At 56.1% G+C, this 21,472-nt stretch overlaps 7 protein-coding genes across 7 annotated transcripts; 2 read left to right on the top strand and 5 right to left on the bottom strand.

The window, feature by feature from the left end:
* Nucleotides 1–125: 125 nt before the first annotated feature.
* On the bottom strand, nt 126–612 carry HETIRDRAFT_42324 (serine protease 26A; the record flags this gene model as incomplete). Its single annotated transcript, XM_009542062.1, has 2 exons — nt 126–503; nt 550–612. Coding segments are annotated over 2 exons (441 nt in total), but the record flags the coding sequence as incomplete, so codon positions are not given.
* A 1,541-nt stretch (nt 613–2,153) lies between these two features.
* HETIRDRAFT_447963 (uncharacterized protein) lies at nt 2,154–3,401 on the bottom strand (the record flags this gene model as incomplete). Its single annotated transcript, XM_009543059.1, has 3 exons — nt 2,154–2,227; nt 3,004–3,116; nt 3,190–3,401. The coding sequence occupies 3 exons, from the start codon at nt 3,399–3,401 to the stop codon at nt 2,154–2,156; spliced, it is 399 nt and encodes a 132-aa protein (XP_009541354.1).
* Nucleotides 3,402–3,731: 330 nt separating this feature from the next.
* HETIRDRAFT_437936 (uncharacterized protein) lies at nt 3,732–6,168 on the top strand. Its single transcript, XM_009543412.1, has 4 exons — nt 3,732–4,224; nt 4,359–4,641; nt 4,724–4,895; nt 5,021–6,168. Exons 1-4 carry the CDS (start codon nt 3,737–3,739, stop codon nt 5,536–5,538), a joined length of 1,461 nt encoding a protein of 486 aa, XP_009541707.1. The 5' UTR covers nt 3,732–3,736; the 3' UTR covers nt 5,539–6,168.
* On the top strand, nt 6,037–11,442 carry HETIRDRAFT_447961 (uncharacterized protein; the record flags this gene model as incomplete). Its single annotated transcript, XM_009543411.1, has 9 exons — nt 6,037–6,259; nt 6,436–7,479; nt 7,559–9,815; nt 9,879–10,220; nt 10,284–10,602; nt 10,674–10,870; nt 10,922–11,202; nt 11,270–11,347; nt 11,408–11,442. 9 exons carry the CDS (start codon nt 6,037–6,039, stop codon nt 11,440–11,442), a joined length of 4,776 nt encoding a protein of 1,591 aa, XP_009541706.1.
* Nucleotides 11,443–13,282: 1,840 nt separating this feature from the next.
* Nucleotides 13,283–15,723, bottom strand: HETIRDRAFT_153952 (amino acid transporter). The gene is made up of 11 exons (XM_009543058.1): nt 15,497–15,723; nt 15,433–15,440; nt 15,254–15,366; nt 14,956–15,205; nt 14,845–14,901; nt 14,598–14,791; nt 14,329–14,544; nt 14,199–14,274; nt 13,816–14,144; nt 13,524–13,757; nt 13,283–13,468 (listed from the first exon to the last, which is right to left on the bottom strand). The coding sequence occupies exons 1-11, from the start codon at nt 15,646–15,648 to the stop codon at nt 13,463–13,465; spliced, it is 1,635 nt and encodes a 544-aa protein (XP_009541353.1). The 5' UTR covers nt 15,649–15,723; the 3' UTR covers nt 13,283–13,462.
* A 3,093-nt stretch (nt 15,724–18,816) lies between these two features.
* Nucleotides 18,817–19,032, bottom strand: HETIRDRAFT_247995 (uncharacterized protein; the record flags this gene model as incomplete). The annotated part of the gene is made up of 1 exon (XM_009543057.1): nt 18,817–19,032. A coding segment is annotated over one exon (216 nt), but the record flags the coding sequence as incomplete, so codon positions are not given.
* Nucleotides 19,033–20,611: 1,579 nt separating this feature from the next.
* HETIRDRAFT_99796 (uncharacterized protein) lies at nt 20,612–21,232 on the bottom strand (the record flags this gene model as incomplete). Its single annotated transcript, XM_009543056.1, has 1 exon — nt 20,612–21,232. One exon carries the CDS (start codon nt 21,230–21,232, stop codon nt 20,612–20,614), a length of 621 nt encoding a protein of 206 aa, XP_009541351.1.
* Between the last annotated feature and the right edge of the window lie 240 nt (nt 21,233–21,472).

Here is a 21,472-nt window from a genome sequence, read left to right as displayed (position 1 = left end):
TTAGAATTGGATGCGGATATAATACATAAATGACGCCGAACATGTATAGTTGATCAATCAACAAACACTGTATTGTTGCGAAAGATGGTCCAACGGTCAAAGGGGTATATCTAAGGACCAACATTTCAATATATACCCAAAGCGCAAATAATGGCTCTTACCCTTGCGAGAAGCGTGCCGCGCACAAGGGATAATGAAACGGGCCCATAATCTCTAGAGTCTCTTGAAGCCGCAGCATTGTCGCCCATGATCCAGATGTGACCTTTAGGTATGACGACGTGCTCAGTCGACGGTGCTTTCATGCCTGTGGGGTCGACACAGACGACATCCCCAGGTAAACCAAGGACCCGCTTGCAGACGATACGACCAGGCTGGACTGGTGATGTCAATGTGACTAAATCACCGCGCTGGAGGTGGTTTGGATTGAGACGAAGGGGCAGCCTATATTCGATGACGAGTTCCCCGGACTCGGCCATGGTAGGAATCATAGAAGGACCTTGCACCTACAGGCTGTTAAGGATAAGGTCGCGAGAGTGTAATGATTCTTACAAGCGTAGGCCTGCCGACATATTCGAAGAATAGGTGAATCGCGCAGCCTATGTTAATGGTCTGTGCCAGTTCAAAGCTTCAGTGAAGAGCATAGAGAAAATATGGTGGAGGCTGGAGGCGAACGTAGAGTGCGAATGTTCCTGTCCGTTGAACAAGCTCTCTCGGTGACTTTTTGAGTGTCTTGAAAAAAACATTACCGCCCAGATATCGCGCGAAACGTTGCATGAACGGTTCAAAGACAAGCTATTTAGAAATTCGAGGACGATCTGGTGTCGGCGGTTGCCGTTTGGTGAACATGACCTCACATCGGTGATGCCAGCTTCGCGTCTCTCTATGCGACGACCTACAAGCCAAAGTACGAGTTTCTATGTCTCGGCGTTCGCAAGTGAAAATGCTTCAAAGAAAATCTGACCTTCCCATAACATGCAATGCAGGGAATTTGCAGGTCAAAATTTCGAAACTGACGCCTTGAGCGGCAAGCCTCACGCACTCTGCTCGCTCGTCGTTGTCTAATTTTCGTTTATTCTCAACAAGTATTTTCTATCTCCTTACCTGTCGAGCACGCGAAGAGGTAGCGTAATATTCCGTTAATCATCTCAGCACCCTCTCGAATCTATCGAGGCATCTTGACGATGAACACAATTTCGAGTAGGTTTTCCAGCAGTCATAGCAAACCTCTTCTCATCCTCTACACTGACATGCGTTGTCCCCGAGCCATCTAGATCTGGAAAAGGGCTGACAGCTAGTCTGGCCTTCAGAAAAGCAAATAGATGAGTCGACCCCGGAATTCTCAATATCTTGGTTATATGGTTCTACTGAGTGTCTTGAACTATATCACGATCGCTTTGCCTCACATTCGCTCTGGGACCTGCTATTATGACAGAAGATGCCGATGGCCCAGCACTAGAGCTTGACGTGTCTGAGATCGACGGAAATCCGGGAGCGCCCTCGTTCTCCTTGGTCGGCATTCGTATCGGGTTGGTCTTCGCGACTCATGTTCGTTGTTGAAAGTGTGACTCTACTTGTATTCAGCGTCTTGTATACGCCCCCATGCCTTATATCTTTGGCCGACGAACTGATTATATTTATGTGAAACGCTCAACAATCGTTACTATAGGGTTTATCATCTCTTGGACGTGCTTTGGGAAGGCTGGCAGCCTCCATACCGACTACGAATGTGAGCCATGGTTCATTGAAATACTTCTACTTCATTCAAAAAATTAACTGTTCATGCTGGTTCAAGATAACCTACTTCAATGATTGGGATTTACTTGCCGAAGCCCTCAGGATTTTGCTTTGACGAAACTGGGACCGATGTATGGTATGTGAATGCATATATCACGGAGAAATAGAAGACCGAAGCACGTTCAAATACGTCGGGCCGTAATCTACCAAGGGTACGCCGTGTGATTTGGGCAGACATATCAAGCTGACTGACACTTGACTGACTCGAAACACTCACACGTAGATGCCCGTTATAGTCCTTCAATATGCGACTCGATCGTCACAGGCCCACTCGGAATTCTCATTAGCGGAACAGTCGGCTGAATCAATTCCGCACTATCCATTTTTCTTCGGATGTGCTCGATGTACGTGCCAGGCTCTTACGTTCCTCGTGCTAGACACATTCCGGTCGTCTTGCCGCGGCGCGGCTGCGCGTCCGAGCAGAACGCTTGTACTGCGCAGTGAGACAGGCTTTCAGGCACACCGCGCCGTGCAGATGTGAAAGTTACTTCGGCCGTTCGTCTTCAGACTTCCTGAGATCGTTTCATCAGGGTCCTTGTTTCTACACATATGGTGCTCTGACCATCCTGACCTGTCGGGAATCTATGCAGGGGTGCTCTCTACCGAGCCGATCTGACAGGCGGTCTCTCTGTCTGTTCTTGATTACCGGTGAGTCAGCGGTCCAGGTGGGCCACGACGATGTCGTAACGCTTCTGGACTATTATTCGGGTGATTTCTCGTCTGATAGGATAAACTAGCGCGACCACAACCTGGAATGACCGTGAACGACCCGGCCTTCCGAGTACCTACCACAGAAAAACCCCGAAGATGCATCTAGACGCATCTCCCAATGAGTTACAGATATCGATGTCATTGTACCTTTCCTTCTCTGTATGTTCTCAGATCTCTTGTGACGATTGTTAATACTGTGCACAGGGTTAATTTTGAACCTTCAGTGCCGCTTCAAAGCTAGCCTCACCGTGATCACATTCCGGTGGATGCTCGTCGGCATCGTACTCGAGTCGCACTTGCGATCCCCCTTTGAACCACTTGTATGCGTGATTCTAATCCGCACACGGCCTAGAAACAAAGCTGCCGTCCATGGGAGCACTTCATACCGTCACAAGAACATATTTACGTATGTCCTCCGTCTGCATTACCGCGTACTGCGCCATCACTTATTTTTTCGCCTACAGCTGTTCTGCACTTTGTCTGCACTCTGGTACTTACGATATGTCAGGAACTCGTTTCCGAAGTTTGTCGCCTCCGCCGTAGCGGCGAAAACTCTCATGCGGCCTTTGGCGGGTGCCGCGGGTGCTATGCTTATCGTTTGGGTGCGCGGCCTGACGACCAGGGGTTTTTTCGAGTTGGGTCGCTGCAACTAACGCCGCTCCGGCTGCGCCTCGTGGATGCTACGATGGGATGAGCGCCCATCCTGCTTGTCCTCTGTCATCGCCGCCGATGCCCATCTCCTTCGCGCGCCTGACCAAGGTCTGCTGGTCGCCGGCTGTCGTAATCTTCGCCGCGTCGTCGCCGACGGGCAGACGAGGGTCTTGAGCTTGGGCATGTGGAGGACGTGTAAATGATGGCACCCTCGTCGATAGATGATTGATGATAGGCGTCGTCATCACGGCCTCTGGCGGACTCGAAGCAACACGTCTTTGATTCTCCACCTTCCTCCTTATTACTTGCTCCCAATCAAGGCCGAAGCTGATGAGCATCAGGCAGCAACCTGTGCTCTCCGGAGTCGGCGGACATTTATCTTTGTGTACCATCATCGCATATCTATCAGATTTTTATTCAATCGCCACCCCGAAGTAGGTGTTGATGATGTTGAGCCTATCGTTGGGAGAGGTCTTCGGGCTGCCAGACAAAGTGCAGAAAGACGACGGCAGACCACGGCAGACGCATGACATCACATAATTGTCCAGGAACGCTTTCCCACGGTACTTTTAACTCGACGATGTCTTCGTTCAAGAGGAAAGCGGCCACGAAACAGTCCACTCTTCCTCCAGGCTGTCGGATCTCCCCCTCTTCCCCATCTACCGTCATCACATCTACAGGGATACCGTCACTCGATGACATCTTGGGAGGGGGGCTGCCCCTGTCCTGTTCTCTGCTCGTCCTAGCGCCCGATCCCCACTCGGCGTACGGCGAGCTGGTGCAGAAGTACTTTATCGCGCAGGGGCTCGCATGCGGGCAGACCGTGTGCGTCATCGACGATGACGCCGAGGCGTTCGTGGCCGAGTGCATGTGGACGCCGTCCGCGTCCGCGCCATTCTCGCACGCCCCAGCACAAGTAGCGGACGACGAGCGCGCGGAAGACGCGACGGGCGAGGACGCGCAGATCAAGATCGCGTGGCGCTACGAGCGCATGGGCAAGTTCCAGACGACGGTCGGGCCATCCTCGACCTCGACCTCGACCTCGCCGTCGTCCACCGCCTCGAACCCGTATGTGAGTTCTCGCGCTCATGCAGGCCGCGATGACCCTATCGAGCGCCTGCGGCGTGATTCGTGCGGTCGCTGATCATCATCGCCCCTCTGCCCCTCCCCTCTATGTGTGGCGTTTGATGCCCTGATGCCAGATCCTCCGACGAGTTCTGCCGCACGTTTGATCTCACTTGTCGCGTGCCCCGCGTTGTCCTCGAGGCCGCGATGGGCGCGTCGCGCGTGCGGCCGATCCCTGTGTCCGTGTCCGCGTCCGATGCGGACGCGAGTGAGCGGCCGGGCACTCTGGCGGGGCCGCGGATCGCGCACCTCGTGCATACGCTCTCTGCGCTCCTGGAGGCATCGTGCTCGCCCATGTCCCCCGTGCGGATATGCGTCCCTGCGCTCGGATCGCCTCAATGGGGAGACCTCGAGGCTCAGGTGCGTCGCGTCAAAGGATTCACGTGCGATAATTTATTCATTTATCACTCTCATCGACATCGTCGCTATGCGCGCGCGTCAGGACATCCTGCGCTTCTTGCATTCGTTGCGTGCGCTCCTCCGCCGCCACCCGTCCGCGTGCGCCGCGATCGCGCTTCCGCCCGACATCTCCGCCGACGGGTGGGGCGGCCCGGGATGGGTACAAAAACTCGGCTGGCTGTCCGATGCGTCGATCACGCTCGCAGCATTCACGGGTGCGCAGGCCCCACAGCCCCCTTTTTTTTTTATCCGCTCGGGGCGCGCGGTCGCTGACGACTGTACCTATATCCATGCCGACCTGCATTCAATTTGGTCACTTAATTGCGGTGGCGATCGCCAGCCGACCCCGCGCTGTCGGCGATGTTCCCTGCGCACCACGGGCTGCTGCACATCCACGGGCTGCCGGCGCCGCACACGCTGTTGCCGCCGAGCGACCGGTTCTCGACGCTGCGGGGGATCGCGCTGGCGTCGGGGGCGTCGGGCGGGGGCGAGAACAACCTGGCGTTCAAGTGCATGCGCAAACGGCTGGTTTTCGAGACGCTGCATCTGGACGTCGAGGGCGGCGTGGGAGAGCGGCGCACGACCCCGGCGGCGCGCGCGGCGGCGTTGGACGAGGCGCTCGTGCATGGGCACGACCACGACCACGACCACGACCACCGGGGACACGCGCACGCCGAGGGGCCGGCGGCGGAATCGCAGGCCGAGAGGGCCGCTGGGGCGAGGGTGGAAGTAAAATTTGAAGAGGCAAAGAAGGAATCGGAAGCGGGGGAGGGGGATCAGCCCCAGGGGAGGGCGAAGGCGAAGGCGAAGAAAAAGGTGGCGTTTCGGACGGACAGGCCAGACTTGTATGACTTTTGATATGGTGATGGTAGTGTGACAGGCGCGTGAGGGAGGAGGCACTAAGCTATCTGTCGATCGGCCGGGAAAATGAAGGCGAGTCCGGGCGAGTCCAGACGTGGGCGTGATCAGTCACGGTGCATGAAGCTCAGGATAGGGCGACGGCGAGGGAGGGGCGGAGACGGACGAGGAGGAGAGAGATCCGTAGTTCCGCCAGACGGAGTGGCGGGTGTGAGTGGGCCGCGCTGCTGCTGCGGGCGGGTGCTCGGAGGTGCTTGGGGAGTGTCTGGGCGATCAGAAGGAGAGATCGCGCATTGAATAATGGAGGGATAGGGATAGCTGCGTTGCCAAGGGACTAAATGGTCGGAGGCTAGCGGAGCGAGAGATTGTAAGGCGAGAGGTTTTGTCAGTGGTGAGAGGATTGATGGGAACATCGTCCCTGCCCACAGCTCGCCATCAGAGTATCAGCGCTTGAGCACTGGATTGAGGGTTCGGGTCGAGATGACGCACGCACTCGCGATGGATAAAGCGAGGGGGTGGAGGACGAAGAGCGTGTGCAGCGACCTGAGCGTGTATAGCGAGGAGCCGAGTACGCCGCTTGCGTCGAGGATGTTTGAGCGAGAGAAGCAGCTGGGAGCGAGGCCGGGTGGAGATGGAGAGGGCGAGGGCGAGGGCGAGGGCTCGAGCGAGGGAGAGGAGGGGGGTGTGTGGGTGTACCTGAGGGGACGGACGAGCGCTGTCGGTAAGTGGCCAGCCATGTCTGGAGAGCGTGTGATGGGGGCGATGTCTATATTTGGGGTGTGGTCCCGGGTGTTGCTTTCGCGCCCGACTTTCTCGTTTCTCGTTTTCCCGTTTCTCGCTCCTCACTTCTCGTTCGCGTCGTCGCTGGTCCATGCCGACGCTGATCCACTGATTTAGACCTAGACTTTCTGCGCCTCCACCCGCACGCCGCCCCGCCGCCCTCGCCGCTCTCGCCCTTCACGGCCATGCACTCTCGCCCACGCGCACCGACCCCGTCAGCAAGCACGCCCCCCGTCCCAGACAGCCCCTGGTCCCCCGCCGCCCCAGACCCCCACTTCCCTCCCAGCCCCCCCGCCCGTCCCTCCGACGCCCTCTTCCTCGCCGCACCAGACTCCCCGGCCTTCTCCCCGGCCCAGCCCCACTTCCACTCGCCCCTGCTCGCCCGCCCCGACGATGCCGACGACGACGACGACGACGACGACGACCTCCTCCCCTACTCGGACCCGTCGCTTCCCCACTCCTTCGCTCGCCCCCCCAAGCCCGCCGCCCTCCCAGACCCAGCCCACTTCCCAGACCCCTACCCCTTCCGCCCCCCGCACCAGTACCTCAGCTCTACCCCGCCCGCCCTCTCCTCCGGCGGCTCCGAGTCCGCCTCCACGCGTTCGTCCGCTTACACATCTGCCCACAGCAGCACCGGCAGCGCCCTCGCCTCCGGTGACTATGGAAACCACGTCCACGTCGCCTCCAGCCACGACGACCCCGTCGGCGTGGGCATCACCTCCGACGATGTAGTCCACCTCATGCACCAGGACCCACACGACCCCCACGCACCATCGCACCCATCGCACCCCTCCCACTCCCGCGTCCCTATCGATCAGACTCGCTGGTCCCATTCCTATTCCGCCAGCATTCGCTCCCGCTCCTCCCTCGTCCGCAGCAACTCGAACGCCGCACACGAAAGTCCCCCACCCGCTCTCAAGCCAAAGCCCAGCTACGACCTCAGCTGGCAGGCCGTCGACGAGCGCGACGAAGTCGATCTCACAAGCGGCGACGAGACCGAGGACACAGATCTCGACCCGGACGACTTTGACGACGACGACGACGACGACGATGCGGATCACGAGGAGGAGCGCACCTCCGCTGTCGTCATGGCCGAGGAGGGTCGCGGCCAGATCGTCAGGGGCGACGGCGTGTCCACCATTCATCTTCACGTCCAGCCAGGTGCGTTCCCCTCTGCCGCCTTCGCCGCCGTCCAACTCTGTTTCACCAAATTAACTCTGATGACGATCACGTTCCAAAGGCACCACCCATCTTCTCGTCGGTTCTTCGAGCACGCCGAGCGCCATCCCGTCCTTCCTGACGACGACCCTTCCGCAAATTAATCTCACCTTGGTCGCCCTGGACATCTCCGCCAACTTCCTCGGCGCCCTTCCGCCCGCGCTCGAATCCTGCATCCATCTCGAAGAACTCAACATATCCTCCAATCCCCTCCGCGCTCTGCCCCTCTTCGTCGCCAACCTCGTCTCCCTTCGCGTCCTCATCGCGGATTCCACTGGGGTCACCACCCTTCCCACGCCCCTCAGCGCTCTCGAGAAGCTGCATACACTCAGCATTCGCCGCAACAAGTTCTATTCGCTCCCAAGCTGGCTATGTCTTCTCACGTCTTTGGAAGCCCTCTTGGTCGATGGGAACCCTTTCCAGGGCCCGTGGAAAGCCCTTGTCGATCCCCTGCTGCCCAAGGAACCTCCGCCCACTCCTGTCTATACACCTTCCACCCCCATGCTCGCCTTGCATTCCGCGACCACCCAGGACTCTGAGTCCTTCATCGACACCGACCTCGAGGACTCTCCCGAGTCGCCCCTCCTCGACCAGGATGGCCGCCCCACAGAAGACGAGGACACGATCACGCCCGAACGTGCCCCCTTTTTGGGCCGGGCTACCAGCTACGCCGCACCGGAGGCTGGCGGCCAACCCGCCCACGGCGTCGTCCGCACCCGCACCACCCCCAACCGTGCGTACTACGACAAGTCGCGGCGCAGCGGCCACAGTCGGGCGGACCCCTCGGCACAGTCGGGCAGGAAGGTGCCCGACTCTGGCTACTTCGGCGAGCCAGAGATCCGCCGCATGAAAAGCGCGAGCGAGCTGCGCAGAGACGCCATGCCCGTCCCATCCTCCTCTGCATCCCACCCCTCGACCGCCGCCTCGACGCCGCAGCGACCAGGCCTCGCCCACTACCCGACCTCGATGTCCGCCTCGAACCTGCTCGATCAGGCCGCCCTCCTCCCCGAGCCCAGCCCGCTCCCGATGCGCTTCGCGAGCATCGGCGTCACCGCGGGCACCCGCACGTCGCCCGCCCGCCCGGCGCTCGACCGGTCGCTGTGGGAGCGGCTCTCGAGCGCGGAGCCGTCCGAAGACGGGCCCTCGACGAGCTCGCGCCTCAGCCGCAAGTCGTTCGCGCGGGACCAGGCGATGTCGCCCTCGTCCGTGGGGAGCCAGTCGCCCCCGGACAGGGACGGCCCTCGCCCGCGGAGTGGGTCCCGCCGGAAGGACGACAGGGACAAGGACAAGGAGAAGCACGGACGGTGGGGGTTCCTCAAAAAGATGTCCATGGGCAAGATGCGCTCCGACTCGCCGGGGAACTCGCGCCCCTCGACCGCGCAGGGCCGGCCGTCCTACCAGACGCAACCGTTCGTCAACATCGTGCCCGTGGACGAGTACAGGTCGTCGTCCGTGCCGCTCTTGAGCCGCGGGCCGTCCGCGGTGGACCTGGAGATGCGCATTTCCTCCACCGGCAATCTCGACGTGAACCTGCCTTTGGCCGCACCCGAAATCTCTGTTTCGCCGACGACCCTCGAAGATTCTGAGCCTACGACCCCGGCCGGTGCAGCTCCCTCACCCTCACCCTCACCCAGCATGCTCTCCTCGAACCTCTCGGTCACCTCGAGCACCACTCGGGGTGCGAGGCGACGCAGCTTTCTGCCGATCGACGGCCCCCCCTCGCTCTCTGTTCCCCTCCCCTCGACGTTCCTCCCTGGCCTCACTGCCACAGACGGCACTGACGACGGCGACGATCGCAAACCCAACTCTCCCACGTTCCACCCCACACCCAGTCCGGGCTCTCTACACGTGGACACGACGGAGCAGCACCAACGGCGTGAAGAAGAGAGGGCCCGGGAGGCCTACACGAGGGCGCTGCGCTCCGTGATGGCCTACCTCCGGGACATGAACGATCTCTCTCTGTCGCAGACAAATACGTCAAGTATCTACGGCGGCTCGACGCCGCCCTCCGATGGCGTGGGCAGCGGTGCGCGGTCCCGCCGGCCGACCATGATCGACAGCGCGCGCGTCGTCTCGGATGGCTCCTTTACTTCGGGCTCGCGGAGCAACTCGTCGGACCAGCTCCGGTCGATGGAGTCGATCGCGCGTCTGCGGAGCCTGAGCTCGAGCCAGACGGCCAGTGTCGCGACGACGGACAGCAGTGGGTCGAACGGCGGCGAGGAGCGCAAGTTCAAGGATGACAGTGGAAAGCGGGCGATGATCGTGCGGGAGATCGTAACGTGCGCGCCCTTCTCTCTCTTTTTCTCCTCGTGCCCCTGACCCGAGGCGCTGCTGTTTCATAGGACCGAGCGGACGTACGTCAAGGGCCTGCAGGAGCTCGTAGATATTTACATCAAGCCAGCCTCTGCACCCGTCAACTTGTTGGGCGGCGTCGGCTCAAACAAAGAAACCGTGGTGCCTGCGCCGGAACGCAAGCTTGTCTTCAGCGGGCTAGAGTCGCTGTTCTCTTTCCATAAAGAGAGTTTTCTGCCAGCTTTGGAGCGCGCGGCTGCACCGCTGTTGAAGCCTGCGGAGGCGTCACCGCCCGAGAAGAACGCACAGCTGTCTCAGGACGTGGCAAAGTCCATCGCGAACAGTTTCGTCTCGCATGCGGCGTTCATGAGGATGTATTCGACCTACATCAAGTGAGTCTCCGCGGCCTATGACCTGCCACCCGCTCACACCGCGTCTCTACCCCCTTTCATCAGTAACTTTGAGAACTCGGTGCAGCGCATCAAGTATTGGGTGTCGGAGCGCTCGACCGCGCACGCACATCCCTCGGGCGGGCCGGCGTCTTCGTCCAGCACGGCGCAGATGGTGGGTCTCGGCCTGGCCATCTCCTCCATCACGTCTCCTGGGCTCTCGCCGGACGCCCCCATGAACGGGCCCGCGCCTTTGTCATCCGGACAGCGGAAACGCATCAAGTCGTACCTGAAGCGGTGCCGGCTGAACCCGCGCCACTCGCAGCTCAACTTGGAGGGCTACCTGCTGCTGCCCATCCAGCGGATACCGCGCTATCGGTTGCTGGTGAGTGGTCTTGTTTGTGTCTGACTGGCTGGCTGGCTGTGCGAGCGCGACTCTGACGGGCTATGACTTAGTTGGAAGAGCTGGCGCGGTGTACGCCCCCGACGGCGTACGACTACATCGATCCACTGGACAAGGCGCTGACGGAGATCTCGTCTCTCGCGACGAACATGAACGAAGGGAAGCGCGAGTCAGAGTCGCGCAGGAAGCTCGTGCAGTGGCAGTCGCGGATCCGTGGCAAGTTCCCCAGTCCGCTGGTCCAGCCCCACCGGTGAGTGCCGCTGCGGTGCGTCACGCGTGCGATGCTGAAGTGTCTCCGCAGGCGCCTCATCATGGATGGGCCCCTCCTGCTCACGCGGGTGGTGCGCAAGGCGACGATCACGTTCGAGGTGATCAATGCGCAGGGCGACGCGTCGACGGTGCAGGTCGAGTGCCTCTCGCCGGAGCAGACCCCGCGCTCGCTCATCGGGATCCTGTGCAACGACCTCCTGGTGCTCTGTCGAGATCCCTCGGAGGGGAGGGACCCCCACTCGCCGGTCGATCTTTGGGCCGTGCTCCGCATGCAGACTTTGCCTCAGCCGGCGAGCATCGTCCATGGCAACGGTCAGCCGATTCGTGATTTCGAGTTGAGTTGTGGACTCGGCGATGCTGATTTGCGCTCTGTTCATAGTTCTCCGCCTCGTTGATAACAAGGCGATATTGTACTTTGAGGCGACGTCGACGTCCGATGCCTTGACGTGGTTCAGAGGTGAGAGCATGCCTTGTGACCCATGTCGCCCGGACAACGCTGAGACGCGCATACACGCAGCCATCAACCTCCACATCCCGTCCTCAAAGGCGTGAGGCTGGGCGCTTATATTTGCGTCTCCGCAAGATTCTTTTCAGACTCTTTTTCCTTTCTCCGTCCACGAGGACTTTCGCGTCTTTCCTTGTCCGTCGATCGCAGCGCGTCATCGCATCCCGTCTTTTTATCAGTAGGCCGCAGCACTTCCTCGTCTACATTGTATCACATGCATTAACCTCACCCATCGGCCGTGCTCGCACCGTACTCTTCTCCACTTCTGCCTTTTCCTGTTTCCTTTTATTTTTCCTCCTCCTCATCTCGGTCTTCGTTTTTCCTCGTCTTTACTGGTACCTCTGTCACATCTCTCCTCTCTTTTTCTCCCTCTTCTTTTTATATCGTCCGTCTCCCTTGTCCGGGGGGGGCAGTGTGCATCGATCAGCCATAGTTTGCTCGTATTGTAGAGCCTGGCCCTGTGGGCCGTATATAGCTGTATATTTCTCGAGTAAGCTACGTTGAAAACTCTTTTTCGAAAGTAGACATGAATAGACATTAATGTTGCCACACGCCACACGCGACGCGGGTGCGTTGATGCATGCATGGTATGGTCGGAGTCTCGGGCGGACTGACAGCATATAGGTCGTGGATGGATGTCGAGCTTCCGGTGGTTCCCACGAACCCGCCGCCGCCTACGCCCTGAGATACATTGACAGAAAAGCCAACATGCGACGATGAGAGGGCCGTCGAGTCGGTCCATGGCCGACAAGCACGGAGATAGAACAGACGTGGGCAGAGACCTTTGGAAGCGCACCGTCGATCTCGATTCTCAAAAACAAATGCATTGCGAGCATGATTCGACTCGTGAGGGTGCTTGGTGCCTGCAGTAAGCAGTCTCATAAACGCATCACGCGGGTGTGCATGCGACGGGGGCTGCGGGGCTGTACCGCATGTCGTTCGGTGAGAAGTGATGGTCGCAGAGCAGACCGAGGCGAGTCGGAAAGGAATAGGATAGGGGAAGCAGCATCGAGAAGGTGCGGATGAATGAAGGAACACCCGCCGCCCGGCACTATACACACTGCGACCCTCTTCAATGTGATCGAGCCTGCACGGGGACTACCGCTCAGCGCAACTTTGAATGAGGGATAGCTGGCTCCCACGAGTGCCTGCGCATGCCACGGGGTGTCTATGCATCCCGCTACATATGGGCGTCTGAGGTTCATTGCTTGTGGCTGGGCACAGGTACAACAGCAAGGCGTGGAACGCCACGCGTTTGTCCTGCTTCGCATGGGGTTCAAATGTGCGGAATCGCAGCGCAATGTGGGGTGATGCGGGGAAGAGCACCGTGCGCGAGGTTGACGGCATGTCCATCAAGGTCATTCGGCGCTGGTAGGGCAATATATGTGGACATGTGATATCGAGCGACTCAAATGACCCACTCGACCTGAGACATTCTGGCTAGCAGACGTGCCTAGCACTGACAAGCAGATGAGCGCCAGGGGACGCTCAGACGTAACCAGTGGGGTGTACATCGGTGCGCGGGCAGTCGCATTGGCGAGTAATCTGCGCTCAGCCTTCATTCCAGATGCCCATTGGAGTCGAGGGATCAGAAAAAAATCCGCGCAGCCACTCCAACAGATCTTGGCATGTCAAAAGGAGGAGTACATACCTTGAAGGGTGCACCACCACATGAGGTCGCATAGTCAGCGGGTGCGATGGTTTGAAGAACAACGGAAAAACTGGGCCGACTCGATCAGCGCTTACTGTGTGAAATTTGGAAAGACGAGGTACGCGCACTGAACCCGCTCCAAAATGAACGGAATGACTCGGGAAGTCGTCCAAAGAAGAACCTCAGAAGCCCTACGTGACCTCAACTCTCAAGACAACGATTGATGCACGGAGCCAGGAAGTAGAGCCGTCAGATATGTCGAGGTAAGTCTTTCCATTAATCTCACAGCTATTAATCCAACATTGCGTATGTGTGCTCGCAGCACGGTATTACAACGACAACAGATAACAACATCATCGTATATCCTCTCCCACTGACATAAATTGCGTCAAGTAGCGATAATTAACAGAAGACAATCACATCTGCATAGCAAGTCAGAACAAGAGCGGGAATGCGAAGACATGAGAGCCGACGTACCATCCACTGCCAAAAGGCCTCCCACTTGTTTCTTGGGGGCGGCTCATCGTATGTGTCTGCCTCGATTTCGTCAAGACCGGATATAAAGTCCATGTCCTGGATCTTGACAGGTGGTACACGTTTCCATAACGTTGCGCCAATGTAAAGCACGGGGAAGAGCATTAGCGGGAGGTAGTTGGTCACAAAGTCCGCAGTGACCCATTTCCCTTTGAGGAACACTTGCCATCCAGAAAACTGCATGGAGATATACTTAGTGACCATGCCTAAGCGCAACATGAAGAAGAGAACGCACCAGACAGATAAAGGCGCAAGCGATCATGCCATACCAGGCCGCATAAGGTTGCAGCGCAGAAGCGTAAGGCAGCTTGCTGCGGTCAAGGCCCTGATGTTTGAAACCTTTGTGGAACCGCACATATGTGACACAGATGCCGAACCACGTCAGGAGACCTGCAATAGCGGTCATGTTCGAGAACCAGTTGAAGACCTTGCCAGATCCGGATTTGACACCCATGAACGCAAGGAATGCAAACGCGGTCGAGCACAACAATGCAACGTATGGTAAACCGTTCTTGGTCGTGCGCATGAAGATCTTCGGGGCATTTCCAGAAACGGCAAGGCCATCTACGAGGGCGGTCGGTCGTGCGAAATTTGACACGCAGATAGAAGAGCACTTACACAAGGCGCGCGAACTCGTGTACATGTCACTCGAAGCAGCCGACCACGCGGAAGTCAGGAGACATGCATTAATGATCTATTATTAGTGTCTTCAGCGAAGTCCTCGCACCAGCTTGGAAATTGCACCCACATGCGGAAGGCCCCTGATACCAGCGGTCTTGATGGCGATTACGAAGGGAGACGCAGCGGCGTTGCCTGTTCCCAAGTTGAGGTCCTCGTGATTAGATGGGACTAAGAGGCCAATGACGGTGACACCGCCAATGTAGAAAAGCAGGATACGGATGTAGACACGACGAATAGCCTTTGGGAGATTCCTTCTTGGGTTCTTGGCTTCACCAGCGGCAATCTGCAAAGATACGATGAGCAACCTAGAAAAAGATCCACTCAAGATGTACGTACAGCCACTATTTCAGTGCCAATGAAGGAAAATGCAGCTTGCGTGATGACAGCCCACCATCCCAAGAATCGACCCTTGGAACCTGCAATATCATCATACTGAACAAATGGACCTGGATGCTTCCAGTAGCGGAAGCCAAGTCGGTCGTGGTCGGGCCCTCCACCAAGATCGATGACGATGCCCAAGATGATCAGACCTATAGATGGCGATTAGCTCCGCTACAAAAATCCCGTACGTAGAAGAGCTTACCAACGATGGTGAGAACCTTGATCGAGGCAAATATGAATTCTGCTTCGCCGTACGCTCCTGCAAGCAGACCGGTCAGTCAAACACCCCTTTCAGGACAGAAGCGAAACACACCTGCGCCCATGAAGTTGATTGCGACAACTACAACGAGACAAACAATGATCCACGCTGAATTATTGATATCCTTGTTCCAAAAATTGATGAGGACGGCAGCGGCACTCAATTCGGCAGGGAGAATGATAGTCCAATTATACCAGTAATTCCATCCCATAGTAAATGAGAACGCGGGATCGACGAAGCGCTCGGCCAATTTGATATGGCCACCCGGTATAGGAAGAAATGCGATCATCTCGCCCAGAGAGATCTGGTAGGAGGTGAGAAGAGCGGAGATAGACTAAACGAGATGACGGACCATAACGCTGTAACAGATCGAGCCAACGGCAAGATATCCAAGCAGAAGGCCGACCGGCCCACCATGCCTTAAGGCATTAGCTGTTCCCAAGAAAAGACCAGTCCCGATAACACCTATGCGATGCGAAACCTCAGAGCGTGTTCGTGGTAATAATTAAAAAAAGAACTAGAGGAACATACCACCGATACTGAACACAAGATTGATCAGGTATTACGAGGAGGACGCATATAAAGGGGGACTGACCTAATCATGGCAATGTGCCTGTTCTTGAGCTGGCGGTGCAGTTTTTGTGTTACCGGAAAGTCGCCCATTGTCTCGACATTAGAGTCAGAGGCAGCGTACGCCGGAGGCACAGCGACCATCGTTTTCTCGTCATAACCCTCCTTGGACGACATGACTGGTCGTGAAAGATGGTGTGCTCACGAAAGAGCGGGGAAGAGGAAGGAGGGGAGAGAGCGGGGGAGGGCGACGAAAAAGTAAAGAGGCATGCAGAGAACAGCTTATATAGTTATGCGCTCAATCAACATGGAGTACGATAAGCGCCCATTTGGACTTGTGTTCGGCCCCGCCCACCTCCTGGCTGCCGGCATCGTGCACTCCGGCCTTCGGCCCTCTTCCAGCCCCTCTTCTCAATTTTTTTTCCCTCTCACCGCCACGATCCACCCCGATACTCGCATTTTTGCCGTAGAATCGTCTGTCGGCTTTTGTCGGATCAGGATGGAGTCGTCTTTATCCAGCAGATTTAAAATCCCCAGAGACCAGACCTCCGCGTCTGTGGCATATGCCGACGACTTATCTCTGTGTCAATGCAATACTCTCTGGCGTCAAGTCCAGCCTGAAACCACATATCATCACATCCATCATTTGCTGCATTATTGTGCTGTCTAGGGCACTGCCGAGTCTGAACCTTGCTTCAAGATAAGAGCAGCTGCTATCCAGTGTTATCCTCGACCGAATGGAGCACTATGGATTACTTGACCCGCCAATATCACGACACTCCGCAACGTTACCTCGATCACGATCGCCATTCGTGCCCCTCACTCCCCTCACCTCTCTCGATCGACTTCAGTCCTTCGCGTGCATCGTTCTCATAACGGAAAAAATCGTTGCTAGATCGCCACGGTTCAGGCCCCGTGCGACAACTCCAGTTGTTATCAACATCTTCCGTCTTTTGACGCCCATTTGAGTCAGGGCGTATAGGGCGTACCATATGTAGAATCTTGCATGCCAACTGCGCGAATATTTGTTCCCATCAATTGACGTTTCAACCGTTGTGTCACACATTATTGTCCTATGCCGTCGTTCAAAACTCGTTCAATCATGGTATTTCCCTATTCAATGAGTACTTTACAGCAAATAATGGTGAGACTGTACATCAAACCACGGATACTCCCGCTAGCAAGGGCTTTTGCCTACTCACCCTTGCTCACCGTGTCAAGACTTCAACGAGATTCAGGTACCAAAAAATACAAAGTAAGAAAATACACCGCTTGAAGGCACAGGAACGCCGATAGAGAGGGGGAAAAGGAAGCAGCAGACCAACCGGAATACGTAGCGAGGAGCGATAGGTATAAGCTCGGTACTTATCCTTGCTTATCTTAATTTCACAGAGCCCAGGTCTGCCCCGCAGACATTGACTATAAATCCAGACTTCGATCCCTCATCCAGACAACAACATTAACTCCACTTCATCCTCTGACGATAGATCATCCTGGAGAACTGGAACTTCACGAGGGCCAGTGGCCGCCGCAGGAGCCTGACTATCGCTTGCTTGTGCGCGCGCTTCCGATTCCGGAGCGACTTTCGAAAGCCCTGAGTCCACAGGCTCCATCGAGCTTGTTCCAGCTCCTCCTTGAGGACCCCCGACTTGCGATGAGCGTATTTGGTCCACATCTGAAAGATGTGAGGCCAAGACTTCCTCATTCTCCCGCCGCGCTGTGACATGACGTTGGTAACGCGATGCATACCAGTACAGAGATCGTTACGCACCTGCTGAGGGTCCAGCGTGCAAAGGCTCTGTTTGCATCGTCACGATGCCTTGTCTACGGCTAGTCTCTCTGGTGAAGACCGTGTTCTCCGTTGACCATGCCCTTCCTCGGGAGCTGGATGGTGACCCATCTCGTCGGGGACGGGGAATCTGTCCTAGATAAAGAGCAAGTACTGCGAAAAGCGTCGCGTCAGCACGGATGGCGGCGATGAGAAATCCACGCATACATTCACTGTTGCTCAGCGTCAACCTCGACGCCGTAGTTTCAGCCGGGTTTCCGACCTTCTGTTTCTTCGTCACCGGTCTAGGAGCTTCCTGCTCCCTTGTTTTCTCTTGGGCTCTCTTACGCTTACCCTTTCTGGTATCGCTGTCTGAGGACGTGTGGGACAGATCATCTAACCGTCTGCTATCCACAGAGCCTGGATGCCCCTGGGTCGAATACCCATCCGACTCGGAGGTGGACGGGTCTAATACGCCGTGTTCCAATCTTGCTGCAAAATGAGCCGTATCAGCTTGAAAACAACGTGACAGAGAGGTGATGTATACCCTTGTTCCCGTACTTCTGCTTCCTCGGTTTCTGATAATACTGTACAGGTCCATCTGTTTTGAATCCGTGCAATCCGTTCCCGGGTTGATTTCCCCTCGATTTCCCCCTTCTCGAGGTGGCGTCTCCTTTGGACACCGAGGACTGACTCTTGGTTTGACATTTGGGTCCGGCTTGCCTGGTCGACCTCTCATCATTGTCGTCATCGTCGCTCTGCGAGGATTCATTGGCCACGTCGGTTGAGCCGTCTATGCCGTTTTTCTTCGCAAACCTGACTTTTTTAGAAGGTGGCCTGGTGTCGTTCGTGGACGAATCCCCCTCGTCCTCACGCCGTCGCTTTGAGGTGCCCGGCGAGTCAGCTCCCTTAGGCTTGATATCAGGTACTCCACGGAGTCTGTTGTACTTTTCCCACGCAATAGCCTCTGTCTTGGTTGGAGGTCGTCCTACGGTATACGCTTTCTCTCCAGCGTATGTTTTATCGTAAGCGTAGTCGTGAACCTTGATCGAAGGAGGAAGGGGTGGGGGAGGTTTTGGGCCATCTTCAGGAGGAGGAGTTTCCGGTCGTTGGGGTGAGGGGGGAGGTGACGGAGATGGCTGATACTCGTGGTTGTACCATTCGTGATAAAATAGTCTGCGCAGAAAGTCGCAGATTGTATTCCCGAGCGTCTCTTTCGGCACTTCTGGCATGACGAACCGGCGTGGGGCGTTGTTTGCACCAACAAGCCAGTCATTCTTCATTTCCTCGGGCTCAATCGGTGGATCTAACTCGTCTTCCGGCGGCGTGGGCTCGTCGGGGCCCACCGCAACAGCCTTCGTACGACGCACCTCGGCTCTGGCAGCGTTCCTCCCCAGCCGCTCTACCATGGCCTTCGTCTTCTTGATCTCCTTCTTGCGCGCACCGTCGTAATTCAGGAGGAACTTGACGCGACGCATCTCCCGTCGCATCTCTCCCTCGAATACCTTCCCGAGGCCGACAGTTTCCAAGGGCTCAGAGGCATGGCTCTCCTGGAAGTCAACGATGGTAATCTTGAAATCAGCGCCGATGAGAATATGACGCAGCGCAATATCGCCATGGGCAATTCCACGAGAATGGATCTTTTCGAATGCTTCGATCACGCGTTCCTTCAGGTAAATGGACATGTCTGGAGACGCTTCGACCCAGAAAATGGGGTGTGGTGGTTCCATAGCGATGTTAATGTATCCGTTTCGAGCGTAGACGCCCATGATCTGGGGGACACAAACTCCTTGCAGCGGGAGAAGATATCGCGACGATTTGTAGAGCGCGAGCTAAAATATGCGTGAGTGTGTGAACATGAGAATGATTGTTCGCTTACTTCTGAGTGAAATCCACGCCAATAGCCCTGTGAAGCTAGACTCCAACTTCCGCCACCATAATCAGTTTGACTACGCTCCAGAGATGTAGGGCAATGGGGGAAAACTCACGTTTTGCATACGTAGTTGAGCTTCTTCTGGGTGACTTTGCTGCCATCGACGATGTTGACGGATGCCGACTTAATGTACGCGGAGGACATAGCGCCAGCTGGGATTTATGTTACGACACGGGAACGCTATACAAAACAAGAAGAACGCACAGCCTAGGTATTGTAGCGTTTTGACCTCTTTGAGCGGCTTCCTATTCATGAACTCGTACTTTCCTTGCGCTTGATATAGAGGATTGTACACTGGATCAGCAATGTTCAGGGCAACATCCGACTCGTCTTCTTCCTCCGGCAAATTCTCTGGACGAACGATACGGTCCATACCGCGCCAATCAATCATGGCAGCGGAAGCTGCGGCTTCAGCAGCTGTAGGTTGCCGTTTCTTCGGGAGGGCTGGGTTGGCATGTTTAGGGAATCTTGCACACACTGCCTTGTAGAATGGGGTGTATGCGTGGTGGCGAATATAAGGACGGAATAAAGGGGATATATTCTCTTTCGATGCCGCGGTGGTCACCGGTTGGTGTGTACTTGAGGCCATGCTAGTGGTGATGAGGAGGAAAATGGGTAAAGACAGAGAACAAGAGAATGGATGGGCCCAGCATCTTTATGTACGTGGGCGGCTGATAGCATGGTTGTTGTTCCGACTTGTGTACACGATCGCGCTGGTCCAAGCTTGCGTCTCGAATGAATTGCCTTTTTGGGATATAAGGGATGGATCCATATATGACGTACTGTGGTGTACCCGTGACTTGCGCTGCAACGTCTTCAGCTTCCAGTCCTTAGTTTTGGCTAGCAGTGACATCGCCCCTGTGTTGTACTGTTTTCGTCGATACTCATAGGCCCTCTAGGCCAGAAATATGTAGGCTCGCAAGATGGCCTCAAGGTTTTGTACGCGCATCGTCTATGTTTTCCGAATTGCTGCCGACCACCATCCGCGTCAGTATCTCGGCTATCGCAATCATCATCCTGTGGGCGCCGAGGCAAGGCTACTTCTGACTATTGTCATGCTCTCTGATTCTCTTCAGAGATGATGCGCATGTCAATCCTATCTTATGAAAGATCAGCTTTTGACAATTGTTTCGAGACACTGACCTCAAGCCTATCACATTGAAGGATCTGCAAATTTTCTCGACTAACCGAAAGAGCCGAAGCAATCAAAGCCATTTATTATTAACAATTTTTGGGCTTTTCGACATGTCTCCGAGGCACTATCACATTTTCTTTCCCGGACGTCTATAATATAAATTACTTCATTAACAGTAATCTAGTGTTGGTGTCAACGTATCTACGCGGAGTGTACAGACTGTGTACAGATTATGGCCAAGGCTCATCGTGAACCTGACAGGTCGGAAATAACTGAATAAGTTTTATGGAATGTGGGTATCATCCTAGCTCTCACTGGAGTTGGAATGTAGCTTAGGCGTCCATCTAGAGGCGCAAGAGTTCGCAGGAACGTTGTCGTCGCTGTCGTTGTCGTTCATGAGATCGGATCTGTGAAGTTCGCATCCGGGTCTCCCGCAAATCCATCCTTTCTCCTTGGACTCCGCGGGCACAAGTTCCAGCCAGCTACCATGCCGTTCATACTCATCAAGGCTCATCCTTGGCCCATTCGTCATGTCCTCTGATGCCGAGCGATGCCGATCTTCCAACCATTCGGAGAGAGTTTGAAAGTCGGAAGAAAGGGTGATGGAAATGACAGAGTCTGCGACGGACGATGAATGCCAGGTAGAATCCAAATTGGCCCGCGAGGACCGAGGAGGGATCACAAGATTGGGCCGCGGCCGCGTATATTTGCCCATGCATTTCGCCAAGCCTCGAAAATTATTTTTCAGCCTCCCACCAAGGTTTTTAACGGTTTGAGCGACAGCCAAGAGTGTCTTTTGGGGTCGAGGGTATACATGTGATGAGTCTCCTTGCTCGCTGGCAGGTTCGGGAGCCCGTGCACCGGTATAAGAAAGAGGGCGAGAGTAGTTGCTTGACAGAACAGATGATTCCGACCCAGGGGTCATGGGTCGTAAGATCTGACTCCGAACGGATGGGGCCCAAGGGATATAAGGGCTATTAGGATGTTGAAGAGATGGTATAGCATACGGCGGCTCGTTAGCGTTCCTAGAATATTTGTTGGGGCATTCAGCACACGGGTGCTGTGTTTGAGAGCGTGCGTTCTGAGCATGTGTTAAAAGTGGAGAAGGTGGATTTCGGAGTGACTCCGGCGAAGAGAGTGTCGTCGGTGTGCACGAGAGTAGATG

The sequence above is a fragment of the Heterobasidion irregulare genome (genome assembly GCF_000320585.1).
Source record: "Heterobasidion irregulare TC 32-1 unplaced genomic scaffold scaffold_01, whole genome shotgun sequence".
Classification (NCBI taxonomy): Eukaryota; Fungi; Basidiomycota; class Agaricomycetes; order Russulales; family Bondarzewiaceae; genus Heterobasidion; species Heterobasidion irregulare.
The sequence above is the reverse complement of the archived record's forward strand: the minus strand, read 5'-3'. Positions and strand labels throughout refer to the sequence as shown.